The following is a 26,005-nucleotide window of genomic DNA, read 5'->3' as shown; positions in this document are numbered from 1 at the left end:
TATATTTGAAATATTATTTTTTCTGATATTATATTTTCTAATAAAATTCTTAATCCGTGATACGTGACGCGAATACTAATACAAACATACTGAAAGTTAACAGGTGTAAACAAGCGGCAAGGACAGTAAATTTTGCTCACCAGAAAAATCAATTCAATTATATTTTTTTGTTTTCATTTTTTTTCATTTTTTCTGCATCTTTATTTCTAAATTTAGTAGATTTATTTTTGGTTTACTCTTTGGAAAAATTATCAAGATGGTCAGAACAAGAAAAACCAAGAACTTGAAGGGAGTAGTAAAATCTCTAAACGAAACAGTTCAGAAGCTCACGGAGAGACTCGACAAGAGTGATATTCAAGAACTAGACCAGAACCAAGTGAAAATAGACGGACATTCAACCAAGAGGGATAGCATGATCAACCAACAACCTCAATCGTCAAACCAAGGGACAGTAAAACAAATCCCAGTAATAACCGAAAGCAGAACATTAACGAAGCCACTTACGCTAATAAGAACAAAGCAATGGCAAGAGGCAGCAAATTACAATTTTCAAAAAGAAATGAACGAAGAAGATATATTATTACACGATCATCCTGGACAAAGCGATACATCAGGAAGGGATGAAAATCTAACGTTTTTGACAAAAGATGAAAAAGTGTGGAGATTAGACAGATTAAAAGCACAAGTATTTTTGGAAAATATAGAAAAAATTGTACAACTTCAAGCGAAAGAAACAGAATGGATCAAAACAACAGCAAATTGGATCCGATGGGCGAAATCAAAAATACAAGACGAGAAAACTGCAGCATCTCGTATTGAATTAATCGAGTCAATACCACAAATTAATGACAATAAATTGATAAGAGATCTAGAACGAGAACTAGGTCTGAAGAGAAATGATAACGGTCATTGGCAGAAATCAATAATAAATTACATAGCAAAAGATGTACAGCTATGGGATGATACAGCGGAGCTGGAAAGAATACAAAATTCCACACAAATATTCGATAAACAACAGCAGAATAAGAAATCACAAGAACAGTACGTGAGAACAGACAATTACAGTACTCACGTGGGATATCAACTAGCGCAACAACAGCACAATAAAACGTATCAACCGCAACAACAACAGTACAGACCAGAGTATCAACAACGCCAACAATATCACAGACCAGAATATCAAAGCCAATACCAAACGTATAGGCCAGATTATTTAAGTGACTACCATGGACAGACAAGTTGTCCAATTACAATTTCTCAAAGTTACAGAGAAAATTCAATGAAAAGAATAGCAGATAAAATACATCTGATGGAAACATTGATAAGGGTGAAAGGATTAAGATTCACAAGAACATCACAACCTAAGCAGTGGATCAAAAAGTTGACAGACGTATGCAGAGAGCAGAAGTTCGATTTTGAAGACATATTGGAATTGTTAAAAACTGCCATTAATGAAGAAGAGTGGATAAACCAGAACTGTGATCTATGGTCGAATTGGGAAGAGGTCGAACGCTCATTCAAGGTAACGTTCTGTAAGACAATGAAAGATACCGATGTGCTACAAGAACTACTCAGCACGTATCAGAGGAAAAACGAAGACACCCAAGAGTTCATCAGAAATATGAGGACTAAATTTAAAGAATTAGACAGACCTCTAGGCCTTAAAGGTGAGCTAGACATATTAATACCAAAATTGACAGCAGAAATGCAAACTGAGCTTTATACCATGCCAGTAATTTTGTCATATACACAACTAGCTGAAGCAATAGCAACAGCGGAGAGAAGGCTAGCAGATAAAAGAAAGGCTAGAGATGTAAATAGGTCAACTGTGAGGAGATTACAGAACACCAGGGACTCAATATCAGAAACTGACACTAACTCACAAGCAGGAGAGGAAAAAAGAGTACAACGACTCGTCAGGAAAAAGAGGCACCTGAGAAGACCAGCAATAAAAAATTCTCCAGATCAAGAAACACAGAGTGACAAATCAAATGATAAAAAAATCAATGTCGTGTTTGACAAAAGAAATAACAACAAATACAGAGACAGATCAAACTCGAACGATCGTAACAAAAGATCAGGATCAAATACATCCAGATCATCTACAAGGACGGTCAGAGGCACTTACATTTGCCTTAACTGCGGAGAAAGAGGAGGGCACAGGTCCCGGGACTGCAGAAATGAACGAGTAAATATCTGTGTAAATTGTTTGAAAGTAGGTGAGACTGTTAAGACATGCTGCTGTATAAAAAACTAGAAGCGCGAGTGCAACAAGTACAGGGGGTTGTACTCGCCCGACAGCAATCACCCCACGCCACACTTTGGAGGGGACGGGAAGCACGCAGTCAACACCTGAGCGGGAGAGAAATAGATACAGATAACGACGAGCTATCGAGTGAGTCGGACGTATCTATACAGAGTAAGTACGGTGATTGTAACCATTTAGTGATTGCCAGTATGGGAGACTGCTTAGCAAAGTGTTGCGGAGGCGATTATCTCGAGCCAAGTCCAACCAGAGAGAGAGCAGGACGAACCAGCGGTCAAGAAATAAATAAACTTACGCTTAATGTACCAGCCGGAGCAACACTGGGCTGCAAAATGCAAATAAATGTGAGTAAACATTTTATTTGTCAAGTAAAAATAAATAAAATCAATTGCACGGCATTATTCGACTCGGGCGCGAGTAGAAATTTTATCACATTAAAGGTTGCAGATCTAATACCGGAAAATATAATTAAAACTGAATACGATTCAAATAAATATTTATTTCTATTAGCAGACAACTCAGCAATAAAAAGCATCAAGAAAATATTCGTCAATATTGAAATAGATGGTGTCGAAATAAACATATGGTTCGAAGTATTTCATAAGATGCCAGATGATATTATCTTTGGCATGAAATTTATGATGGACCACGGCATTAATTTATGTGCGGATAAAATGATGTGGATGTGGAAGCATGACAACCAACCCAAGGTTTGTCAAGAAATTAAACCAGGTAATCACATATGCACTATATATTTAAAACCAGACGAACAAGAAGAACTAACAAGATTTCTAGATGCCGAATATAAATTAATGGACCAAGAAGACCTAGGTACATTAAAGGGAGTTGAATATGAAATTGAATTAAATGACTATTAAGCGATACGTGTCAAACCCTATAGACGATCACCCAAGGTCACTGAGGCTTTACATAAAATTATTGAACAACTGTTGGACCAGAAAATTATCCAGCCAAGCACCAGTGAATGGAGTTTCCAACCAGTAATGGTTAAGAAGAAATTACTACCAGGGCAAGACGCGGATGACATTAAAACATGGAGGATGTGCATCGATTACAGACCACTCAATAAAATCATGAAGATGGTAAATTATCCAATGAGAAGAATTGATACATCATTGGAAGTAATCAGAGAAGGTGCGTACCGAAGTGTTATTGACTGTACTAATGCTTATTATCAAATTCAGATTAAACCAGAACATCGCAAATATACTGCGTTTGCTGTAGAAGGAATGGGATCATTCGAGTTCGTCAGAATGCCGTTTGGACTGTCCACAGCACCAGGAACTTTCCAGCGAAATATGGATTTGATAATACAGACAATGAAAAAAGTTTTACGCCAGCTTAATTTGCCAGCGTACTGGATCAATTATATCCATCCGTACATGGATGACTGGGTCATCGCAACGCCAACTTTCAACATACATCTACAGACTCTGGGGATACTATTTCAAGTCTTCAGGGAAGTAGGATTGCATATAAAACGAGAAAAATGCTGTTTCTGGGTTGCCGAGATGAAATATTTGGGGTTCATTGTAAAAGGAAATGAATTATACCCAGATCCAGACAAGCTGAGCGCAATCAGAGACTACCCAGAACCACTTAATAAGAAACAACTCAGAAGGTTCTTGGGAATGGTAAATTGGTATAGAAGACACATGAAGATGGTAGCAAAAATTCAGAATCCACTCACTTCTATCACCAGTGAGAAATCAGTTTGGACTTGGGGTCCTGAACAACAAGAAGCGTTCAAGCAAATGAAAGAATTACTACTGAATGCACCAGCTTTAACTGTACCAGACTATAATCTACCATTTATATTATACACCGATGCCTGTGATACCGGGATTGGGGCTGTATTAACACAAAAAGCTCAAGACCGGGAGTACCACATCACTGCTATCAGCAGATCGCTGAATAAACATGAACGTAACTACACAACCACTGAGAAAGAATGCCTAGCAGTTATTTGGTCTTATCAAAAACTGAGGGGTTATTATGAAGAATATCCAGTAACGGTTGTCACCGATCATGCAAGCTTGAAATGGCTACAGAACATCATGAATCCAAAAGGACGTCTAGCCAGATGGGTAGCAGAGTATTCACTGTGGACTATAACTATAGTTCATCGACCAGGTGTAAACAACGAGGCGGCTGATGCTCTCTCACGAGCATACGAGGGTGTTGAACCCGAGACAGAGAAGCTCAGTCGAGTCACCGACGTACAACTACAGTGGTACACGAGGAAAGTCAAGGAGGTCAAGGCTACACCAGACCGATTTCCTCAATGGAAATATAAAGACAACGACCTATATTATTATCGACCACTACATCCGACACAGATATTTGAAGATGCGCCAGAGCATTGGAAACTCGTCGTAAAACCAGAGGCGCGCATGTCGATAATTCAGAATGCGCACGACGAACTAGTATCTGGACATGGCGGCATAACAAAAACATATCACCACGTGTCAAGTCATTATTACTGGCCGAACATGTACCACGACGTCTTAAATTACGTAAACAATTGCGAAGTCTGCAAGATTCACAAACCAAACACTAATCCACCGCAAGTAGCACCAGGACACAGACCAATAACTGAATTATGGGAGAGTGTATCAGTTGATACTGTGGGACCATTGCCCAGATCACAACACCAGAAAACTCATCTCATTGTCTTGTGTGACATGTACTCAAGATACCTAGAAGTTCAGCCAATATCAGAACCAACAGTAATAAAATAGTGTTTTTCTTGAGAGCCGTATTCAACCGATGGGGTTACCTAAGAGTTGTTGTTACCGATAACGGCACAGAATTTGTGAACAAGATTGTTGCAGAATATTTGCAAGACCACCAGATTATACACGAACTAACGCCGACATATCATCCGCAGGCCAATCCTGTGGAAAGAGTAAATCGAAGTTTAAAATCACTAATCCGTACCTTTCTTTCAGATAAACATTCCAAATGGGACCAAAATTTACCTGAACTTGTATGTGCTTATAATACATCTGTTCACAGCTCGCTGATCGTCAGCCCAGCGTATATAAATTTTGGCAGAGATCCGAGATATCTAGATCTACATCGGGGTGGAAAAGTACTAACCGAATTAAATAAAACTGATAATCGCAATACCGTATTATCATTAATTGATGAACTTCGACATTATATCGAGTCATTTATGATAAAAGCTTAGAATCGTCAGGATGAATTATTACCTGATCCAAATATCAATATTGTTATCGGAGCTGAGGTATATATATAAGAAATAAACAGTTAAGCAAAAAGGTTGATGGATTCGCAGGTAAGCTTGCACCTCCACGTAAAGGTCCGTACTTTGTACTGTGACGTTACATTGCCGAGGAGATGGGGTTTGAGGTTGGAGTACGTGTAAGTCTGTGTGCTAGAGAGAGATAACGTGAGTATGTGTGTTGAGTTGAGTGTAGTAGAAAATGAGTAGAGGATATGGGGTATAAATGTGTATGATCAGTTAAGTGTGTGACCGAGTACGTGTATGATATGGGGTATGTTTTTGGAGTGTCTGTGTGATGGAGCGTGGATTTAACAGGGGATGTCTAGCTGCGTCGCGGATAGTCGCCAAGATAACGTGCCTCCCGACCAGTGATGACGACTAGGCCTAGGCTTAGCCCTCGGAGTTGACGTGGTGATTGCGGAGGTGCGACTGAGATGTCGCCGCCCCTTCGTGGTGATACCCGAAGTTAGCTGGGGTACGTGTATGGTTATTGGGGGGATGGCAGGCCTCGTTTGCGATGCTCGAGGAAGCCAACAATTCGCTAACTTCGGATATCACGGGGAGTGACATTACGGGAAGGCCCGTGAGTCCACGGCTTGTATGTTTGTGAAGGTAAGAATGGATGGAGAAGCGAGAATGTAGGATTGAAAGAGATGGAGTGGAGTAAGCGAGTTAGAGTGGGAGATTATCGTGAAACAGTTGTGCGAGTACCGTTGAGGAGAAAAGTTGAGACCTGGCGTCGCTCGTGTACGAGTCGACCCAGTAGTCGAGTTTGGAGTTTTAGAGTGAGCGGTAGTGAGTCGGAGAGTCGCCACGGTGGACCTCGATCGCCACCCTAGACCTTTCGTCGTTTTGGATCCTGTAGCTCTGTGTATGGTGCTCTTGGAGCCGTTTGTCGTGATAGTTGTCGCAAATTACCGCATTATTTATTTATATTTTATTTTAGTTTATCTTTTCTTTAGTAGTGTATTAAGTTTGTGATTCGTCGTCGTTTAGAGGTTCCCGATGTCTTGCCCAGGTATTTATTTGCGTGATGGACCGAGAGTATTGGACCGCGGGTCTTTTGGGCTCTCCGCATCGCTCTCGCGTTATCTTTATTACATTTTATTTAGTTTTGTTTTGTTATTTTATGTCTTTTAGATTAGTTAATTAATCGGCTTCTTTCGCATGAAAAGAACCGCGACCCTCTCTCCACAACCTAGCATACTGAGCGCACCAGGACATGCCGCTACCACCGGTCATGTCTCTCATCTCCAAAGGGTATAGTTTATAGGTTTTAATTTACGTGTACGTTTAGACCGGTTGCCGATACCGGGGAAATAAAAGTCGGCTGGCGCCCGTCAGGATCTGGAGGAGATGAGAGAGGTGATTGGTGGGCGAAGTGTAACGTAGCCCGATTTTGAGTAATTTGAGTTTTGAGTTTTAGAGTGAATTTATTGAGTAAGAATTTTGAGTAATTATTGGGTTTAATTGAGTTGTAAGAAAAATTACGTTACAGTACAAAGTTTTTACTCTAACAGTTTAGTAAATGTTTGCGATAAAAATAATATATTAATCGGTACATTTAGTATTAATGATCTTAAAATTCCGCGTCGGTCAAACCGAAATAAACCAGAGTCGGATAATGAGTCGTTAGTTCGACAAAATAATAAAATTGAATAAATTATTGTAAAGTGCAATTAAAATAACTCTAACACTAGTACGTTGCTCAGGCTAATCAATTATCTTCTTCTAGTATGAATTCGTTGGGGAGCCTGATCCAGACTTCATCAGTCTCACGACCAGAAGAAGAAGCAAACCGGCAGCTATTGCGAAACCAGAGGTTTCACGGTAGAATTGGGGATAGAAATTCTTACTGGCTTAATCCAGCATTTGCCACAGCAGCTGGATATTTAAATTTTGAGATCCCCGTATCCATGAATGTTACATTATTATCCGGATTTCATCGACGTAACAGCAACGTGTTGGTTTACGAAGAGAAAGACTCCGTACTGGTTGTCCCAGAAAAACTAGTATCTGAACCAGTAAAGTTACTAGAGATGCCAATTCCATCTATCGCTGTACCATGTCAAATTGGTGTCGGTCAAGCATCACAACTGCTTGAGATAAATTTGAGGCGAATCATATCAAAACCAGAGTGGCAAGCAGCTGTAAATAAAATTGCTAAAGACATAGTGCCGAAATCAACAAGAACGGTGGCCACACAGATCATCGAGACCAGACTCGCACCTGTTCCAGAACCAGGTTGTCTAAAGTGTAAAGAAAAGGGGCACTCGTTCGATAAATGTCCAAATGAATTACGAGGGGACTGCTACTGTATTAATTGCAGAAGATTGGGACACACAAACAACACGTGCCCATATCACGCCTGGAACACCGAAGGGTACAGAGCAATGAAACGGTACTGCCATCACTGTTCAACGCAGTATCCGTTTGCTAACGACTCATGTCAATCCTGCCGGATACGGGTAGGAATGACCAAGGCATCACGGGGTGCGTATCTAACGTTACCTCCGTAATAAAACCAGACTATGACCAGAGTTTATGTGAAATTCAAGAAAGTTCAAGAAGTGCTCAACAGAAAACAGTGTGATATTAACAATAGTATTTTTTATATACCGGTTTTTTGTTTAATTATTATTTTTATTTTTTGTTTATATGCAATTATTATTTGAAACTTTCATTCACATAAATTTAAAACCACCGATTTTGAAAAACGTGAGTTAGTTTAGTTAATCACGTATTTAATTTACCGGACAGTGACATATCAGTATCTGTAATAATTTTTATTTTTTGTTTATCACGTGCTTATTTTTATTTTTTATTTTTGTGTTTACTAATCAGAGAAAAGGTACCTGAACGTAGAATAAGGGACATTGATGAGTCCGTACAGAACTGATACCAGTATTTATTTTGTATTGTTATTAATAATATTTATAATATTTATATTGATACTCATTATATGTAATGAAACAGTTTATGAAATAATTTTTCATTTTTTTGTAAGATACCTGCTAATAATTTGTAAAGCAGTATCTCAGTATTTTGGCCACAGAGTTAATGTGATATTATTGTAATGAGTGAATGGATATGCTGTTGTCGGCGCTGAAACATCGGTTTAACTTCAACTCTGTTATCATCAAAAGTCGTTGATACTACCTGGGTTAAAGTTAAGGAGGGTGGTGTTACGAAGCTGCTTCGTGCGCCTCCGCCATCATGTGATCTCAGGTAAGATCACGTGGGACGGTGCGTCGGCACGTTTATATTAAGGAGCGCGGTCAATCAATGAGTTTAGTTTTTGAATTAGTTTTCGACGTTAGCTGTCTAGAATCCTTGTAATATTCTAGCCAGTCTAAATCAGGCTAAACCAGTCAATCCAGCAGTGCTGCATTACATTTAGTTAATCAGCAGTAAATTAACATTTAGTTTAATTTACCTCAGATTGATCCAATTTACATTTAGTTAAATTGAGAAAACTCCCGTTATTAATTACGGTTATTAATTAATAATACCGATCAGTGTGTGTGAAGTGGCATTAATTAAGCTTTTCCTTTAATAAAATCTTAATTAATATTTGATACCAGTATTTGAGTGAATTCACCTGTTATCCTGCCCACCTTTATCGTTAAGGCATCATAATCTCATACTCGATCCGGTCCAGCCAGTCCAAAGTCATCAGGGACATCACCATCGCTCCGAACTACAGTCTAGGCTAAGTACTAGTGTTAGTTTAGATTTGTAAGGTCAGTTCGGGTATAAATTATAAAATAATATAAAATAAGAGTCTCATTGGGTCTGAGTAGCTAGGGTAACCCACGAAAAGGCTGTTTCAACATCTCGTACAGTTTTGAACGGCAACCCACCGTTTCAATTCCTAAGAAACTTTTTTTTTAATTTTTTTGTTAACGATATCACTCGAACAAATTATTCAATTTCTATGGTTGAGGTGTCATTCGACACGGCTTATAGAGTTTCAGAGCTGATTGGATTTTGGAAACAATCTAAGAAGTAAGTTAAAAGTTGTTTGAAAAAAAAAATTTATTTTTCAAATAACTCAAAACATACGGTACTGATTAAGCTTAATTCTTCACAGATTGTAGGAATTAGTAAGCCGCTTCGAAAGTCACCTCAACGATCTAAATAGGTTAATCCGTTTAGAATGTCATAGAATATTAAAATACATACATACCTACGTACGTACACAGGTACACATATACACACACTCGAACATTACCTTGAAATTACTCCGAATAGCTTCCTAGGACCTCAAAACGTTGAGCTAAACAAAATTTTTGAATTTCGAAACGAAAAACGATTGATAAATTTATCCTTTACTAAATTTTTATAAAAATTTACAACTCCAACTATGAGATGATATTTTATAAACGTCCTACAAACGGTTGGCATAAATTTCTCTACGTGTTGCAGTATTTTGAGCTTAAATTTTATTTTTACTTATGTAATAATTTAATATTAAAAATAAAATAACTTATGTCGTTATAACTATAAAAATTTTTGTGGGCAGTAATGAAAAATGCCAAAAAAAAAGGGGGCATTAAATAAAGAAAACGAAAATACAAGTGCTTATGAAAAACAGCAGAATAAAGCAGTGATAGAAATTATAGATCTAATAATGGCATTGGCTTTCCTAAAACCTGATGACATTGTCAAAACTTATAGAACTATTTACCGGAGTATTACGAACAGCTCATTATTTTTACGTTTGCGATGTTTTTTAATCTATTTTATTTCGCAATGGCTTATGAAAAGACCACCAATCGAGTGGTCCGTTTATGGCGTTTTAAGACGCACTAATAATGCGTCAGAATGTAATAATAGAACCTTGAACTGTGATATCGGTAGTCACCCTACAACATGGGACTTTATTCGTAAGCATGTTTTTTAGATTTAATGTATAACCCTGATTAAAAAATTCAATTGATTCCGATTGTAAGTTCTTACACGAAAAAAAAGAAACAATAAGTGTTTGAAATTATAACCCGGAAACTGGGTGTCAATTTAGGATATTTTAACCTCCTGAATAATACATTTTATAACACGTTGTAAATTTTTGATCTTCAATTTACGATCTTTAAATTTCAAACATCAATTTTTCATGTATAGACGATAAATTTTAATATTTATCCTATAATTATTTACATTGTAATCATAAATTAATAAATTACTATTTAAAACGATAGTATTTACTGATCACTTTATCATTATATTATTTGTCGTTTCTCAATTTATATAGTTGATCTTTTTCCGTGTATTGTGAATCAATCGGAAACCAACTGAATCCAATTGGAACCGATTTAAAGCCGATTTTACGAAAACCATTTTTGCCATAAAGTAGGGTCTATAGCAATTTTTGTCAAAGGTTTTCTCTTAAATAAAATCTCTAAACGCAAAAAGAAAAATAAAGCTCGATGCATTGCTCTATAATCTAGCAACCTACGTTTTCATTTTTCAAAAATGTTCTTTAGTTTAAGAGAAAAACGAGGACAAAGGTTCAATTTACTGTGCAAGTGCAACAGAGATAGTAACGTTCGTCAACTTGAGTGTGACAGAGAAAAAAGTTCAGACCCCTCTTAATATTCTCCTGTTGTGAAATGTACAAAATTTATTATTAATTATTTTTAATTCCATGTGTTTATGAAACTAGAAATACATGTTAGAACTCAAAAGTCTGATAAAGCAAAGAATACAACAATTGACGCTGAGGAAGAAAAATACTGAAGAAGAGTCACGAAGCCAATGGATTTTGTGAAACTTTGTTCAAATTTAACAAATTTTAATGCTTGTATAACGTTCACTACTATTTGTCACAACCCACGGCGGAGTGTGGTGTGTGCAACATAGACGTTATGGCCCACCGATGGTAAAACTGAAAATTAAAATAATACACAAAACAAAAATATCCTTTGGAGATGCCCACGATCCCCACTGGATACACAGCTCTTCTCAGGCTGGGTTAGAAAACCGAATGGAGCGCCAGTACGTGTACCCCTACGAACAAAATGTAATCAACAATAACATAAAGAAATAAAAATGAAAATGAAATAATAAAATTCAGAGAGCAGTTTTAGATCAAGGAAAAGGATAGCAAGAAAGAGACAGTATACAATAAATAAACAATAAAATTAAATAAATCCCAGGTTGGTAGCCATTTAACAACGCGATATATTTTAAATTATCATATTGTTTCAGCGGGTATTAACAAAACAATAATGTAAATAATAATAGTTCACTTCACAATAAATTCTTAACCACTGGTTAAATAACGCAAAACAATAATTATAAAAATGTTCGGCTTGTTATCTCTCGCATGTGATATCAAATAAAAATAAATAATCATAAATAATAATGTGGTGTCCACAAATATAATTTAACCACAAATTATTATTATATAATACGCATGAATTGATTTAATACTTTAAATTAATTGTAACTATTTATCGCCAATAATACTGATCGCTGACTGTAGAATATTAACTTAAAAACTACATTAAATATTTAGTTTGCTGGATCGGGATGGTGAAAGAAATAAAAATTCACTTTTACAATGTATTGTCCATATTGAATAAAAATAAATCACAGATAATAGCATAGGGTACAAAAAATGATCATGAGTTTATATCAGAGCACTTATTAAACATAATTCGATTGCGTTTAAGTTTTGTTGAGTTCAATATAAATTACATGGCACCGTACACATGAAATATTATATACATATATATATAGAGCGCAGTTGATGTGAAGATTGAGTTTATCAAGTTTAATAGAATACGAGTTGTCTATAATTTTACACGGCACCATACACGTGAATTAATATATTATATAGAGCACAGTAATGAATAATCTATTGACAATTAATAATTCACAAATATCACAAATATTTTGAGTATACCCGGGAAAAAATGATTTTGCCTAATTATATATAATTACACTGGTCACAGAAATTAAGGGATAGAAAAAAAATCCGAAATTTTTAGGTGATTTTCAACTTGCTGTAACTCGGTGAAAAATGGTCGTATAAAAAATCTAAAAAAAGCAAATTGTAGCCTCAAGTTTCTAGTTTTCAGATCTGGACCTCAAAATTTTTTATCATGTACGGTTCCGGAGTAATCATAAGAAAACCAACGAAAAAAAAATTTTCAAAATTTTTGCTGGTCTTTCAATACCTCTATGGGCGACAATGAATTTTTTTGAATAATCCGACTGTCTGACTTTTCTCGGAAATTTTATGCCCTTTAATTTGGTGGCCTTAAAAAGTCTCTACGACGATTTGGCGCCGAGTTATCATTGATCAAAGCAAAAAAGTCCATTTTGGCTTTGATAATCAATAACTCCGGATTTATTGGTCGTACAGAGAATGAAAGCAGGGTTTTGAAAACTGGAAAACATTCTCTATGAGGCAAAATTAGTGGCATTTGATAGAAAAATTTTTTTTAAAGCGATATTGTTTGGTAAAAAACAGGTCAAAATTCACAAATTTAAGGATATTCGGAAATCTTGCTATAACTTTGGATATAAAGGATGAACAAAGGATATCTTCGACTTTTTTTCAACCTCAAAGTGTCCTGAAAAAACCTCGAAAATTTCAAAACGCTGCGATTTTTCTTTCTTAGTGCCCCGAAGCTTTGAATTTATCGATTTTGTCAAAAATCACCATAATTGGTAGTTTCTCGGTTTTTGTTCATTTTTTCGATTTGAAAATGGTTTTTTTACCGGTAATCTTCATTTCTTCGATCAAAAAGATCGATTATCGGAAAAAATTGAAAAAAAAAAAATTTTGAAAAAAAAAAAATTTTGTTTTTTTTTTATAAATCATATCGCATCAAAACCAAATCTATTATTGAGCATGTAATTCCTATAAAAGAAAGTGATAGGAGAATGCTGATCAATTATTCCAATGTTAAAATACTAACACAACTCATAAGAGTTGAAAATTATGTATGCAAAAAACCAAACACTTTAAAAACTGTTTGGTAACTGGGTATTATTAACTATACATAAGTTTATTACTTTTTTAACAGACTGAAAAATATAATGTAACGCTTCGTAAATATTTTAAAATTATAATTTATAGTAAAATTGTAATCATTATTTCTGTAAATATACACCTAAAACTATAATGCATTTAACGAGTATTGATTATTAAATATCAATGAAGACCATAGAGCATCTAATATATTAAATAAGAAAAACTAAATATTAAATATATTCTATAAATAAAATATTAACTTATATATATTGAAACAATGTGAATTGTCATATTCGTCCTCAGCCTTGCGGTTCCCAATTTTCCCCGTCTTGTTGCCGTCTGAAACTACACAAGTCAAAGTGACATGGTCACATGACTGATTGTCACGTCGACGCATGTCCGTAAGGGTGAAGTGGGGACGGTCCCGAGGCTAGCCCTACGCCCAAAATTATCGGTCAATGACCGATCCTGGATCAATTAGCGTTCAGACGTCTGTATTATTTAGTATCGATTATTAATCAGGCAATTATACTTGCAATATTCACGTACTTTATATTCTGTAAACCTTATATTTCTTTCTGGCAATTAACTTGCAAAGTAATATTTTTATTGTTTATTAGTTAGTAATTATAATTATATTTAAGTATATTGAAAACATTATACGTTATTGGCGACACATTCGCGGTAATAATATTAGAATTAAGTAATAAAATCAGTGTACAACAAGGCGTTATTCCACGTGGTTACGGATTGCGTATCCGGCGTTCCAACTAGGACTGCGTTATCGTACCTTGCGGAAATTAATGTAAGTAAATGAATCTCTGTTACGATTGGCAATAAACTTGCATAATTCCATCATATCAACCCTTGACATTATACATTGCCTTCTAATCTATCCTTATCTTAAAATACTGGTATGACTACCGAATAGTTTGATTTAATAATTATAAATTGAGTTACAAATAGTAATTTCACCATCATTATAAGAATATCCTATAATTTTATAAGCCGTGAGGTAAGTTGATAAGTTTTAACCTGCGTTGCCGAGTTTGAATAAGTGCGGGTCTTTGCTTTGCAAGAACCCCAGTCCACTGCTCTGTCCAAGTAAAATAAAATTCGTTAGAGGCCAGCCTAAGCCAGGGTTCAACCCGCGAATTCTGGTGGCTGCTGGTAAAAATCGCGAAGACGAAAAGCGATTTGTCTCAATATATATTTAAATAATTAATTTATATTTGATTATATATAGATCTAAATATCTAAAATATAATAAAAATTACTATATATGGGTCTATATAGGTCAGGTCTAATAAGATCTAATCATATAGACCCATGTATAACTATATATGGGTATATACTATTATATATACTATTATATATATTCCATATACAATCATACATAATTAGGCAAAATCATTTTGTCCCGGGATATAATTAGATCTAATTATATATAAGGCTATATATACTTATATATAGGTCTATATCTAACCATATATATTCTATATATAATCATATGTAATTAGGCGAAATCATTTTTTTCCCGGTATAATTAGGTCTAATTATATATAAGGCTATATATACTTATATATAGGTCTATATATAACCATAAATATTCTATATATAATCATATATAATTAGGCAAAATCATTTTTTTTCCGGTATAATTAGGTCTAATTATATATAAGTTTATATATACTTATATATAGGTCTATATATAACCATATATAATCATATATAATTAGGCAAAATCATTTTTTTCCCGGTATAATTAGGTCTAATTATATATAAGACTATATATGCTTATATATAGGTCTATATATAACCATATATAATTATATATAAAACCATATATAATTATATATTCCATATATAATCATATATAATTATATATAATAAGGCAAAATCATTTTTTCCCGGGTAATTTAAAGTCACAAGTAATTTGTAATACGCGACATGTAGAGTACGAATAAGAACCGAGTAATGATAATTAGATGCGTCGAGAGCCGAGTCTGAACGTATATTAAACCTTTGCAGTCACAAATAAAATTTGATATTTATTTTAGAGATTAAGTATGACTGGATGACTGAATGGTGACATCAGTCACACCAGTTGGCATCGAGTACGAGTAAATAATTAAGCAATGAGTAATAAATGGAGACTGTATTAGAAAGTAAATTGTGGATTCGATATAAATTATTTGTGGCTGCAAAGTCACGTGATGGCGAGTATGTATATGGATATAGCCGGCAGGTTAGTTTAACACGCGGTCAACACAAAAATGATCACAGAGTTTACGTGTGAAATTAATCATGTAATTAAAAAATATAGATGAAAAATATCTGATGAATCAGCGAGTTATAGTCAGATTGATATAATTGATGACACAGAGTAATTAGCACGATGTAATGAATTATAATAATGCCGGTAGCACGTGGTGTTCTATAACAAGTGAGTAGAATAATGGCAGTTGCCGCGTAGCTGGCTATCGAGTTGAAATTCCGAGTCTCAAAGGGCGCGTCGATAGCAGCAACTCTGGTATAGTAGAGCGTAGAATTATCAAGTGTTCTGGCGCAAACATTTGATATTTACGCAACACTGACAATACTCATAAATAGTTACAGCAAATAATGAATACTACACATAGTATTTACGCAAATAATCACCAGTGTTCGTAAAAAATAATTAAATAACTGTAAATAATCAACGCAAAATAATAATGAGTGATCACAAATAATAATCACACCAATGTAATATTTATCGCAAATAATAGCTCATCTCGGATAATAATATTAAATACTTAACGCAAAAAAAAAGTAATAAAGAACCACTGATGATTTATAAATAATTGTAAAATATTTCTCAAAATAATAAACACTGATCGCAAATAACAATTTCCATACGGCTAGATATTTACCGCAAAATAATAAATAAACGAAATAATATTATCGCATTAACCCATAAATGTTCCCAGATAATAATTAATTAATTGTAAATATCTACCGCAACTAAAATAAAACGTTCCCAATAATATTCAAAACCAGGAATAATAATAAATGTAAATATTGTTAATTATTTACCGTCAAACCATATGGACAGTCACCAATAATTATTCAATAATAAAAATAATAAGTATTAATTTCCAAGTTTCGGACAAATTTCCGCTGGGACACACAAGTACGCAAGTATATATATACATATGTAAATTTTTTAACGAATGGTATTTTTGAACTCTACTCAACTAATTATGATAGTTTATGACGAAATCTCTTGAAAAATCGACCGTGAGGACAAATACAATAGTTAGATTTTTAAAAAAATCTACCTAAAAATGACCGTTATATTGATAAGTTAGAACAATAGACAAACACACAGACTAATACACAGACTCAGATGCACACATACACACACACACACACACACACACACACACACACACACACACACACACACACACACACACACACACAGACACACACACACACACACACACACACACAGACACACACACACACAGACTCGCCCACACAGAAAAATATATATGTGACATATATGCATTAATGTATCGGCTATATGAGACATATATGTTATTTATATATTTTTTTGTGCGGGCGGACATACATACACACATGGACATTTTAAATCTGGTATGAATAGCTTTTCAAGACCACAAAACGTTGACATCTGATGAAAACTTGATTTTCGAAAATCAGAGAGAAAACAATAACTTCCCGAATTTTCGAAAATTTAAAATTTTCTTAGTGAAAAGTTAAAAAAATTACGCTACTGATTTTCTTGTTTTTGAAATAAGAGTCATTTGTACAAAACAATAAAAATCGGTGTTACGTAGTTGTTCAGTCAAGACCCAATTCGCTACCACTTGAGAACGCCGAGCCTCACCAATAGGTCGGCAGCACTATCGCCATTTGAATAAACGCGCGAGATCTTGGCCAATGAGAGAATTCCATCATTTAAATAATTAGTTCCAACTTTGAATAAAAGAGTTGCGACATGAAACGCACTCATTGGCTCAAGATCTCAACGAGCTACGTGGATTTTCGCTATTGGCTGAAATTTCGTCAGCGTCGGCTATTAATTTTCTTATTGGTCTACCGCTCTGACGTCATAAAGAAACCGTTGTGAGCTTTCACTTTACGACGTTTCCTCATTAATTCACAACGTGCTCTTCTAAAGTTCACCTCGTGCTTATAATCACTTTTGTCTTTCTAAACGCTTTCTTGAGTTCTAATAAATAAATCTTGTGCTGAATTCTATGCAACACCTAGACAGTATATCAAGGCTGCTAGTTGTTGAATATTATTCAATTGTCATCAGCTAATAATAAATTACGTAAAGTAATTTACGTGTAGTAACCGCTATCAACCACGTGTTGATTCTTGTACGTGCGTTATACGTTGCATTCGCTCTCGCGTACATTGTTTAAGTCGCATTCGCTATACAGTATTCTTACAATTTAAGTGTATATAAGTGTAAATAAATAGTTCTTACATTTTCTATAAAAAAGTGTATAATTTTTAGTTGTTAAAATTACCATCACCTACACCAGATCCATTTAGTTATCCTCTCATTTTACAGTAGTGTTTAAGAAAGTGCACGCAAAGAAGGATGGAATAACTACATAAACGGAGAAGAAAACCATGAGGGCCAGGAGCAACAACAGACAGGAGACAGTATGAAGATTAAAATGAAAAAATTTATTTATAAAGGAAAAGAAAGATGGAAAATTGTTAATGAAAACAAAAAAAAAGGGCGAAAAGGAAATCTGATAGAGAATTTAGAAGTCAATGACGGATTCGGAGAAAATGGAGATAATGAAAACAAAAAGCACGAGTCGAATCATATAGAAACAGAAGAAGAAAATGAATGTGAAACCGACTTTCCTAACAGAATTGGAGTGGATCGAGACACTAAAAGTGAAAAGCTCTGGAACATGAGAATCGCACAAGATGAAAGAAAAGATAATAAAAGTCACATGAATATCGAAGAACCGGTAAATACAGAAAAAGAAGGCCATTCGGCAGCCGAAATGGAAGGTAAATTTTTCAATTGATCTATATAAAAAGTTACATACATACATATCTTGTGATACATGTTAGTGTATAGACATGATATGATATTAGGCTCGTTTTCTTAGAGTGAGGGTAAAAAAAGACGACTATTTTCGATAGAGAACTTCAGATAGTTGATTTGACAAAACATTATATAGGCAATGTATAAAACTAACCTTCACGTAAACAAAGTATAGAAAATTTAATAAATATGAGATCATAATCGAAATCGCTATTACGATGGCAAGACCGGTGATAATCATAGGGATTAGAGGTACATTTGATACATCATAAATAATAAAAGAAATACTTTTTAAATATAAAATATTTGTGAAATTTACAGGTTATTTTGTTAACAATAAAATTCAACTGACAAAATTGAATTATAATGGGAAATGCATAAGTTATGTAGAATGAACACCATATTTGCAACATTTGTTGGTTCCATGAGAATTTTCAAGGCCATCAAATTATTGGAAGAAATGGTCAAAACATAAAGTTTAAGGTCAAATATTAAAGCTTACTAAACAAGCTTTATGATACTTTTTACTGAAATTGTCTATCAGTTTTAGTTTGAATGTTATATGAACTTCAACAGTGAATACAAACTGATTTTTTCAAGAAATCATTAAAATTTCAAACAGCCATAACTTCTAAACTAATCGACCGATTCAGCCCATCTTCGAACTTAACCGTGGTAATTACACATAAAATAAGTGTAGAAAATTTCATTAAGATCGGATAAGAATCGTAGACGCAATCGTGTCCTCAAAAGTCCGTTATATTACATATATATATATATATATATATATATATATATATATATATATATATATATATATATATATATACAGGGTGTCCCAGAAGTAAAGGTACAAATAAATAGGCATATACATCTCGTAAATCTGAGTAGGAAGTTCCTTTGCCATTTTTGCATCTGAAGCAGCTGTAATTAGTTATTAATTAAAAACCATCAGCTAATCAGTGATCAGGATACAGAAGAATGTCGAGGAGTGGGAAAAAAGTAAGCAGCAAGATCCATGACCCTTCTTTAACTGAAGGTACCTGCTGCTTGTACTCAATAGACCCATAGAAAAAAAAATTATTTGTAGGTAAGAAAATAATTTTTGTCACGAACTTTGGATACACGACTCCGATAAAATTCCAAATCAAATAATTCAAACTAATAATATCAAAACGTAATAGACGAACAGCAATTTTTGAAAATATTTTTTTTTTTTTAATACAATTGGCATGAAAAAAAAAGTTTCAAATTGGTTTCATCAAAAATAATAAATCATTTGTTCATTACAAGCAAAGTTTTACTTCTAAACTTTTAATACTATTAGCCCTAATAGTTTTTGAGTAATTATAAAAAAATCAGAAAAAAAAATTCAATGCAATAATGATATTTTTGACTTTGATAATTAATTATTCGGCAACCAAAAACTGTACAGAAATTTGAAGTAGTGTATTAATTAATTACAACTATCCGCTATAAGACGAGGTTGTTTTTTATTGAAAAAAAAATTTTTCGAGACAATAAACTTGATCCAAAAAAAGTCACAAACTGCGAACTTGAAGATACTTGCTTAACTCATGATATAACTTTGTAAATAATAATTGGAGTGAAAATATTATGAGGAAAATTTCGGAAACGGTTCCATGACAACTGATCCCAGATAAATGATTCCACAGACGACTTGGGATAAATACAAGATATTTGTTTAATTATAAGATATGTCATATCATATTAATTATAGTTTTTAAAAAAAAATTATTTTTTGTTATTATTGTGAGAATAGATAGGAAAAAATTTTTAACATATATTTATCTGATTTTTTTACAATCACTCAAAAACTATTACTGCTAAAAGTATTAGAGGTTGGGACGTAAAATTTTTTTTAATGACGTACAATTGTTTCGAGAATCGAATATTGTCTAATCGATGGAATTGGAGTCTTAAAGCTCGTTTTGCCGATGAAAATGATTTATTTTTAATTTTTTAGAGGTAAAACTTTGCTTGTAATAAACGAATGTTTTATTACTTTTAATGAAACCAATTTGAAATTTTTTTTTTCATGCCAATTGTATTAAAAAAAAAAAAAATGATTTTTCAAAAATTGTTTTTTATCTAAATCGTTTTGATAAAATTCCTGCAATTAATAAGCTTCAGAAACTTATCCTTCAATGAGAAATTTCTACCCATTTAATTTATTAATAACTATGAAAAATAATTTTATCGGGGCCTTGCTCACAAAGTTTGTGACAAAAATTATTTTCTTACCTACAAATAATTTTTTTTCTATGGATCTATTGAGTACAAACAGCAGGTACCTTCAGTTAAAGCAGGGTCATGGATCTTGCTGCTTACTTTTTTCCCACTCCTCGACATTCTTCTGTATCCTGATCACTGATTGGCTGATGGTTTTTAATTAATAACTAATTACAGCTGCTTCAGATGCAAAAATGGCAAAGGAACTTCCTACTCAGATTTACGAGATGTATATGCCTATTTTTTTTGTACCTTTACTTTTGGGACACGCTGTATATATATGTAATAGAACCATGTTTTCAGGACACGATTGCGCCTACAATTCTTATCGGATCCTAATAAAATTTTTGATACTTATTCTATGGGCGATCAACACGGTTAAGTTCGAAGAAGGGCTAAATCGGTTGATTAGTTTAGAAGTTATGGCTGCTTGAAATTTTCCCGATTTTTCGAAAAAATCAATTTTTTCCACTTTCAAGTTCATAGAATTTCAAAACTAATACTCATAGATAATTTCCGTAAAAAGTATCTGAAGGCTTGTCTGATAAGCCTTAATTTATGACCTTAAACTTTATATTTCGACCATTTCGTCCCATAATTTGATGGCCTTGAAAATTTTAATGGAATCAAGAAATGTTGAAAATATGGGCTTCATTCCACATAACTTCTGCTTGTCCCATTATAATCTAGTTTTGTCCGCTATATGTTATTTTGCAAAAAATAACCTGTAAATTTCACTGCTCTTTTATATTTTTAAATTATTTCTTTTATTACTTATGATGTATCAAATGTTCCTCTACTTCCTATGATTATCACTGGTCTTGTCATTACGATAACACCTACAATTTTTATCGGATCTTAATGAAATTTTCACGATTTTTCGAAAAAATCAGTTGTTATTCGCTGTCGAAGTTCATATAACTTTAATTTATGACCTTAAACTTTATATTCTGACCATTTTTTCTGATAATGTGATAGCCTTGCAAGTTTTAATGGAATCAAAAAATGTTGAAATTATGGTTTTCATTCCACATAACTTATGTATTTCCCATTTTAATACAATTTTGTCAGTTGTATTTTATTGTGAACAAAATAACCTGTAAATTTCACAGCTGTTTTATATTTTAAAAGTATTTCTTTTATTATTTATGATGTTTCAATCGTACTTGTACATCCTATAATTAAATCTGATCTTGCAATCGTAATAGCAATTACAATTATGATCTCATACTAATCAAATTTTCTATACTTTGTTTACGTGAAGGTTAGTTTGGTACATTACCTATGTAATGTTTTTTCAAATCAACTATCTGAAGTTCTCGATCGAAAATAGTCCTTGTACTTTTTTACCCCCACTCTTGGAAAACGAGTCAAATTTCATATCATGACTATACACTAGACTGTGCCAAATGAAATCGATATTTTTTTTTTTCGGTCCCATACGAAAATAAGGTTGTCTCACTAAAAAAAAAATCCTGAAAAAATTTCAGGTCGATATGTCTATTTTTCAGTTAGCGCTCGCGTAAATAAGAATTTTCTAATAAAATTGTTTTTTATCCCAACTTAATATTTCACAACTCATTAAATATAACTGATTAAAAAATGGCCAAGGTGCCATTTTGTAGGGAATTCAATTCGCTACAAAAGGAACTTTTGATCGAATGAAAAACATCAGCCAATTTTTTTCTGCAGCCATTTGAACCTAATTTTTTTTCAAAATTTACATTTATATTTACTATTAAACGCTTAGAAAACTATGTTGCTATGTATGAAACTTATTAAATTCAATTTCTCTAGGAACCTTCATGATCTCAAGGAATAGTTTTCATACTTAAAGTAATAAAACTAACATTAAACTATTGATATTATCGATATTTCTAACAAGACTTTTTCTTCGTTTTGACATTTTTTGCATTTAATCTTTCTAGTAATTTTTATCTGCATTAGAATATCGTCCATAATTGTAATTTTGAAATTCTCATACTGCTTATCAAACATTATTACTTTATTGATAAAAATATACATTGTTTATCATAATAAAATACCCATAAAAATTCGACTAAAGAAAAAATTGATGTTCTAATGTGCAGAAAATTTTCTTTCAATTCTGTTACTAGTTTTTAAGAGCTTTTGATTTGTCAGGAGAACCTATTGCAAACAATCTGAAAGTTGCCTACAATAGGCAGCAACAACTTGTAGTAGAAATTATTTAATTTATCTATTTATTGATTAATTAACTAATTAATTAATTAGTTTGGAGCAAGTACAGTTTATACTCGCAATAGGGTCTCCTGACATATCATAAACTCTTAAAAACTAGTAACAGAATTAAAAGAAAATTTTCTGCACATTAGAACATCAATATTTTCTTTAATTGAATTTTTATGGGTATTTTATTATGATAAACAATGTATATTTTTATCAATAAAATAATAATGTTTGATAAGCAGTATGAGAATTTCAAAATTACGATTATGGACGATATTCTAATGCAGATAAAAATTACTAGAAAGATTAAATGCAAAAATTGTCAAACCGAAGAAAAAGTCTTGTTAGAAATATCGATAATATCAATAGTTTAATGTTAGTTTTATTACTTTAAATATGAAAACTATTCCTTGGGATCATGAAGGTTCCTAGAGAAATTGGATTCAATAAGTTTCATACATAGCAATATAGTTTTCAAAGCGTTTTATAGTAAATATAAATGTAAATTTTGAAAAAAAATTAGGTTCAAATGGCTGCAGAAAAAAATTGGCTGATGTTTTTCATTCGATCAAAAGTTCCTTTTGTAGAGAATTGAATTCCTTACAAAATGGAACCTTGGCCATTTTTTAATCAGTTATATTTAATGAGTTGTAAAATATTAAGTTGGGATAAAAAACAATTTTATTAGAAAATTCTTATTTACGCGAGCGCTAACTGAAAAATAGACATATCGAGCTGAAATTTTTTCAGGATTTTATTTTCGAGTGAGACAACCTAATTTTCGTATGGAACCGAAAAAAAAAAAAACCGATTTCATTTGGCACAGTCTACTATACACTAACATGTATCACAAGATATGTATATATTAAACTTTCTACATAGATTAATTGGAAAATCTACCTTCCATTTCGGCTGCCGAATGGCCTTTTTTTTAAATCTTACAGCAGTGTCTTGCAAACTTTTCATAAACAATAATTTCTTGTATTATGATAAACAATAAACATATTCTTAATCAATCTACACTAATGCAAAAAATTAAAGGAGCAGAAAAATTTTATAAATTTTTTAGTGATTTTTGGAAGGCTGTAACTTGGTGAAAAAAAATCGTATCGAAAATTAAAAAAAAGCATTCTATAGCTTGAAATCTCTAGTTTAGGTGAATTTTTTTCCAAATTTTTTAAAAGCTCCGATTATTGCGCAAACATGAGAAATACCGGAGCCAAAAAATTTCTAAAATTTTTTTTTTTTCCGAAGAGCCCACGGACCGCGGAAAAATTCTTTCAACTAAACGAATGCATACATCGTTTAGCAAATTTATTCAGCTTCAATTTGGTTTTTTTTTTAACCCCGTTTGACGATTTGTCGCAGAGATATCAGCCTTCAAACAGAAAATGATCCTTTTGGCTTTGATCTCCGATATTTCAGGTACCAATGATCGCACAGAAAGTTGAAGGGCGGCGTTGAAAACTTGAATAAATTCCCTACAAGACCCTGTCATCATTTTTTGGAAAAAAAAATTTTTTTTATTTTTAACATCCATTAGAAGAAAGTACAAAAAAATGACTTTTTTTGGTTTTTTAGTAAATCAACTGCTACTCTGCAAATATCGATAAAAAAAATAATGTTGCCAGGGACTTTTTTAGCTTAATGTACCCCCAAGACCCCTGTAAATTTTTAAATTGATCCATGGAACCGTTTTTTGGGAATCATCGATCAAAGTTTAGCTAAACAATTAAAGGAGCAAGTTTTGTTCCTTTAATTGTGCAATCATAATCAAAATGAAAAAATTTTTTTTTTTCGACTTTTCTCAAATTTTTGCGTTGGTAACTCAGCAAATGCAAGGAAATGACAAAAAAAATACAAAATTTCCAAAAAATGTCAAAAAAAATCGAAGAAAAAAAAAATGTATAACGTTCACTATTATTTTCCATAACCCACGGCGGAGTGTGGTGTGTGTAAAATAGCTGTTATGGCCCACCGATGGTAAAAAAACTGAAAATAAAATAATAAACAAAACAAAAATATCCCTTGGAGATGCCCACGATCCCCACTGGATACACAGCTCTTCTCAGGCTGGGTTAGAAAACCGAATGGAGCGCCAGTACGTGTACCCCTACGAACAAAATGTAATCAACAATAAAATAAAGAAATGAAAATGAAAAATGAAATAATAAAAATCAGAGAGCAGTTTCAGATGTAGGAAAAGAATAGCAAGAAAGAGATAGTATGCAATAAATAAACAATAAAATTAAATAAATCCCAGGTTGGTAGCCATTTATCAACCCGATATATCACAAATTATAACATTATTCCCATCGGGTATTAACAAAATAATAAAGCAAATAATAGTAGTTCACTTCAAAATAAATTATTAACCAATGGTCAATTACGCAAAATAATAATTATAAAAATGTACGACTGAACATCACTCGCACGTGATTGCCAATAAATATGAATAATTATACATAATAAAGTGGCGCACTCTAAAATATAATTTAACCACAGTTTATAATTATATAATACGCATAAATTAATTTAATACAGTAGAACCTCGATAAGTTAAAATTCAAGGGAAACGTAAAAAAATTTGAGTTATCGAGTTTTTTACTTATCGAGAGTTTAAGTTAGAGAGGTTATTAAAGTAAAATTTTTAACTTAACGAGGTTTATTGATTGGAAACTTGAGTGTGAAATAGATACATATAATTCAATAGAAATGATAGATTTTTATTTATTTATACATATATATTTACTCTTATATGGAAATTCCTACTGAGTAAAGGTCCTCCCCCTCCCCTTTATCCTTTATTTCCCCAGTTCCCAAATTTGTCGTTAATGACAAATTTAGCTATGATATATGGCTTATATATGGTATTTACATACATATACGTATATTCCTTTGAGTAAATTCAATTCTGACAACGTACTCTCGTGG

The 26,005-nt window shown here is 33.0% G+C and overlaps 1 protein-coding gene across 1 annotated transcript; it reads left to right on the top strand.

Moving 5' to 3' along the window:
- Positions 1-6,516: 6,516 nt before the first annotated feature.
- LOC130663032 (uncharacterized) lies at positions 6,517-8,278 on the top strand. The gene is made up of 2 exons (XM_057462077.1): positions 6,517-6,555; positions 7,273-8,278. The coding sequence occupies exon 2, from the start codon at positions 7,274-7,276 to the stop codon at positions 8,054-8,056; it is 783 nt and encodes a 260-aa protein (XP_057318060.1). The 5' UTR covers positions 6,517-6,555; position 7,273; the 3' UTR covers positions 8,057-8,278.
- Positions 8,279-26,005: the final 17,727 nt, after the last annotated feature.

Source organism: Microplitis mediator, chromosome 2, assembly GCF_029852145.1.
Source record: "Microplitis mediator isolate UGA2020A chromosome 2, iyMicMedi2.1, whole genome shotgun sequence".
NCBI lineage: Eukaryota > Metazoa > Arthropoda > Insecta > Hymenoptera > Braconidae > Microplitis > Microplitis mediator.
The sequence above is the reverse complement of the archived record's forward strand: the minus strand, read 5'-3'. Positions and strand labels throughout refer to the sequence as shown.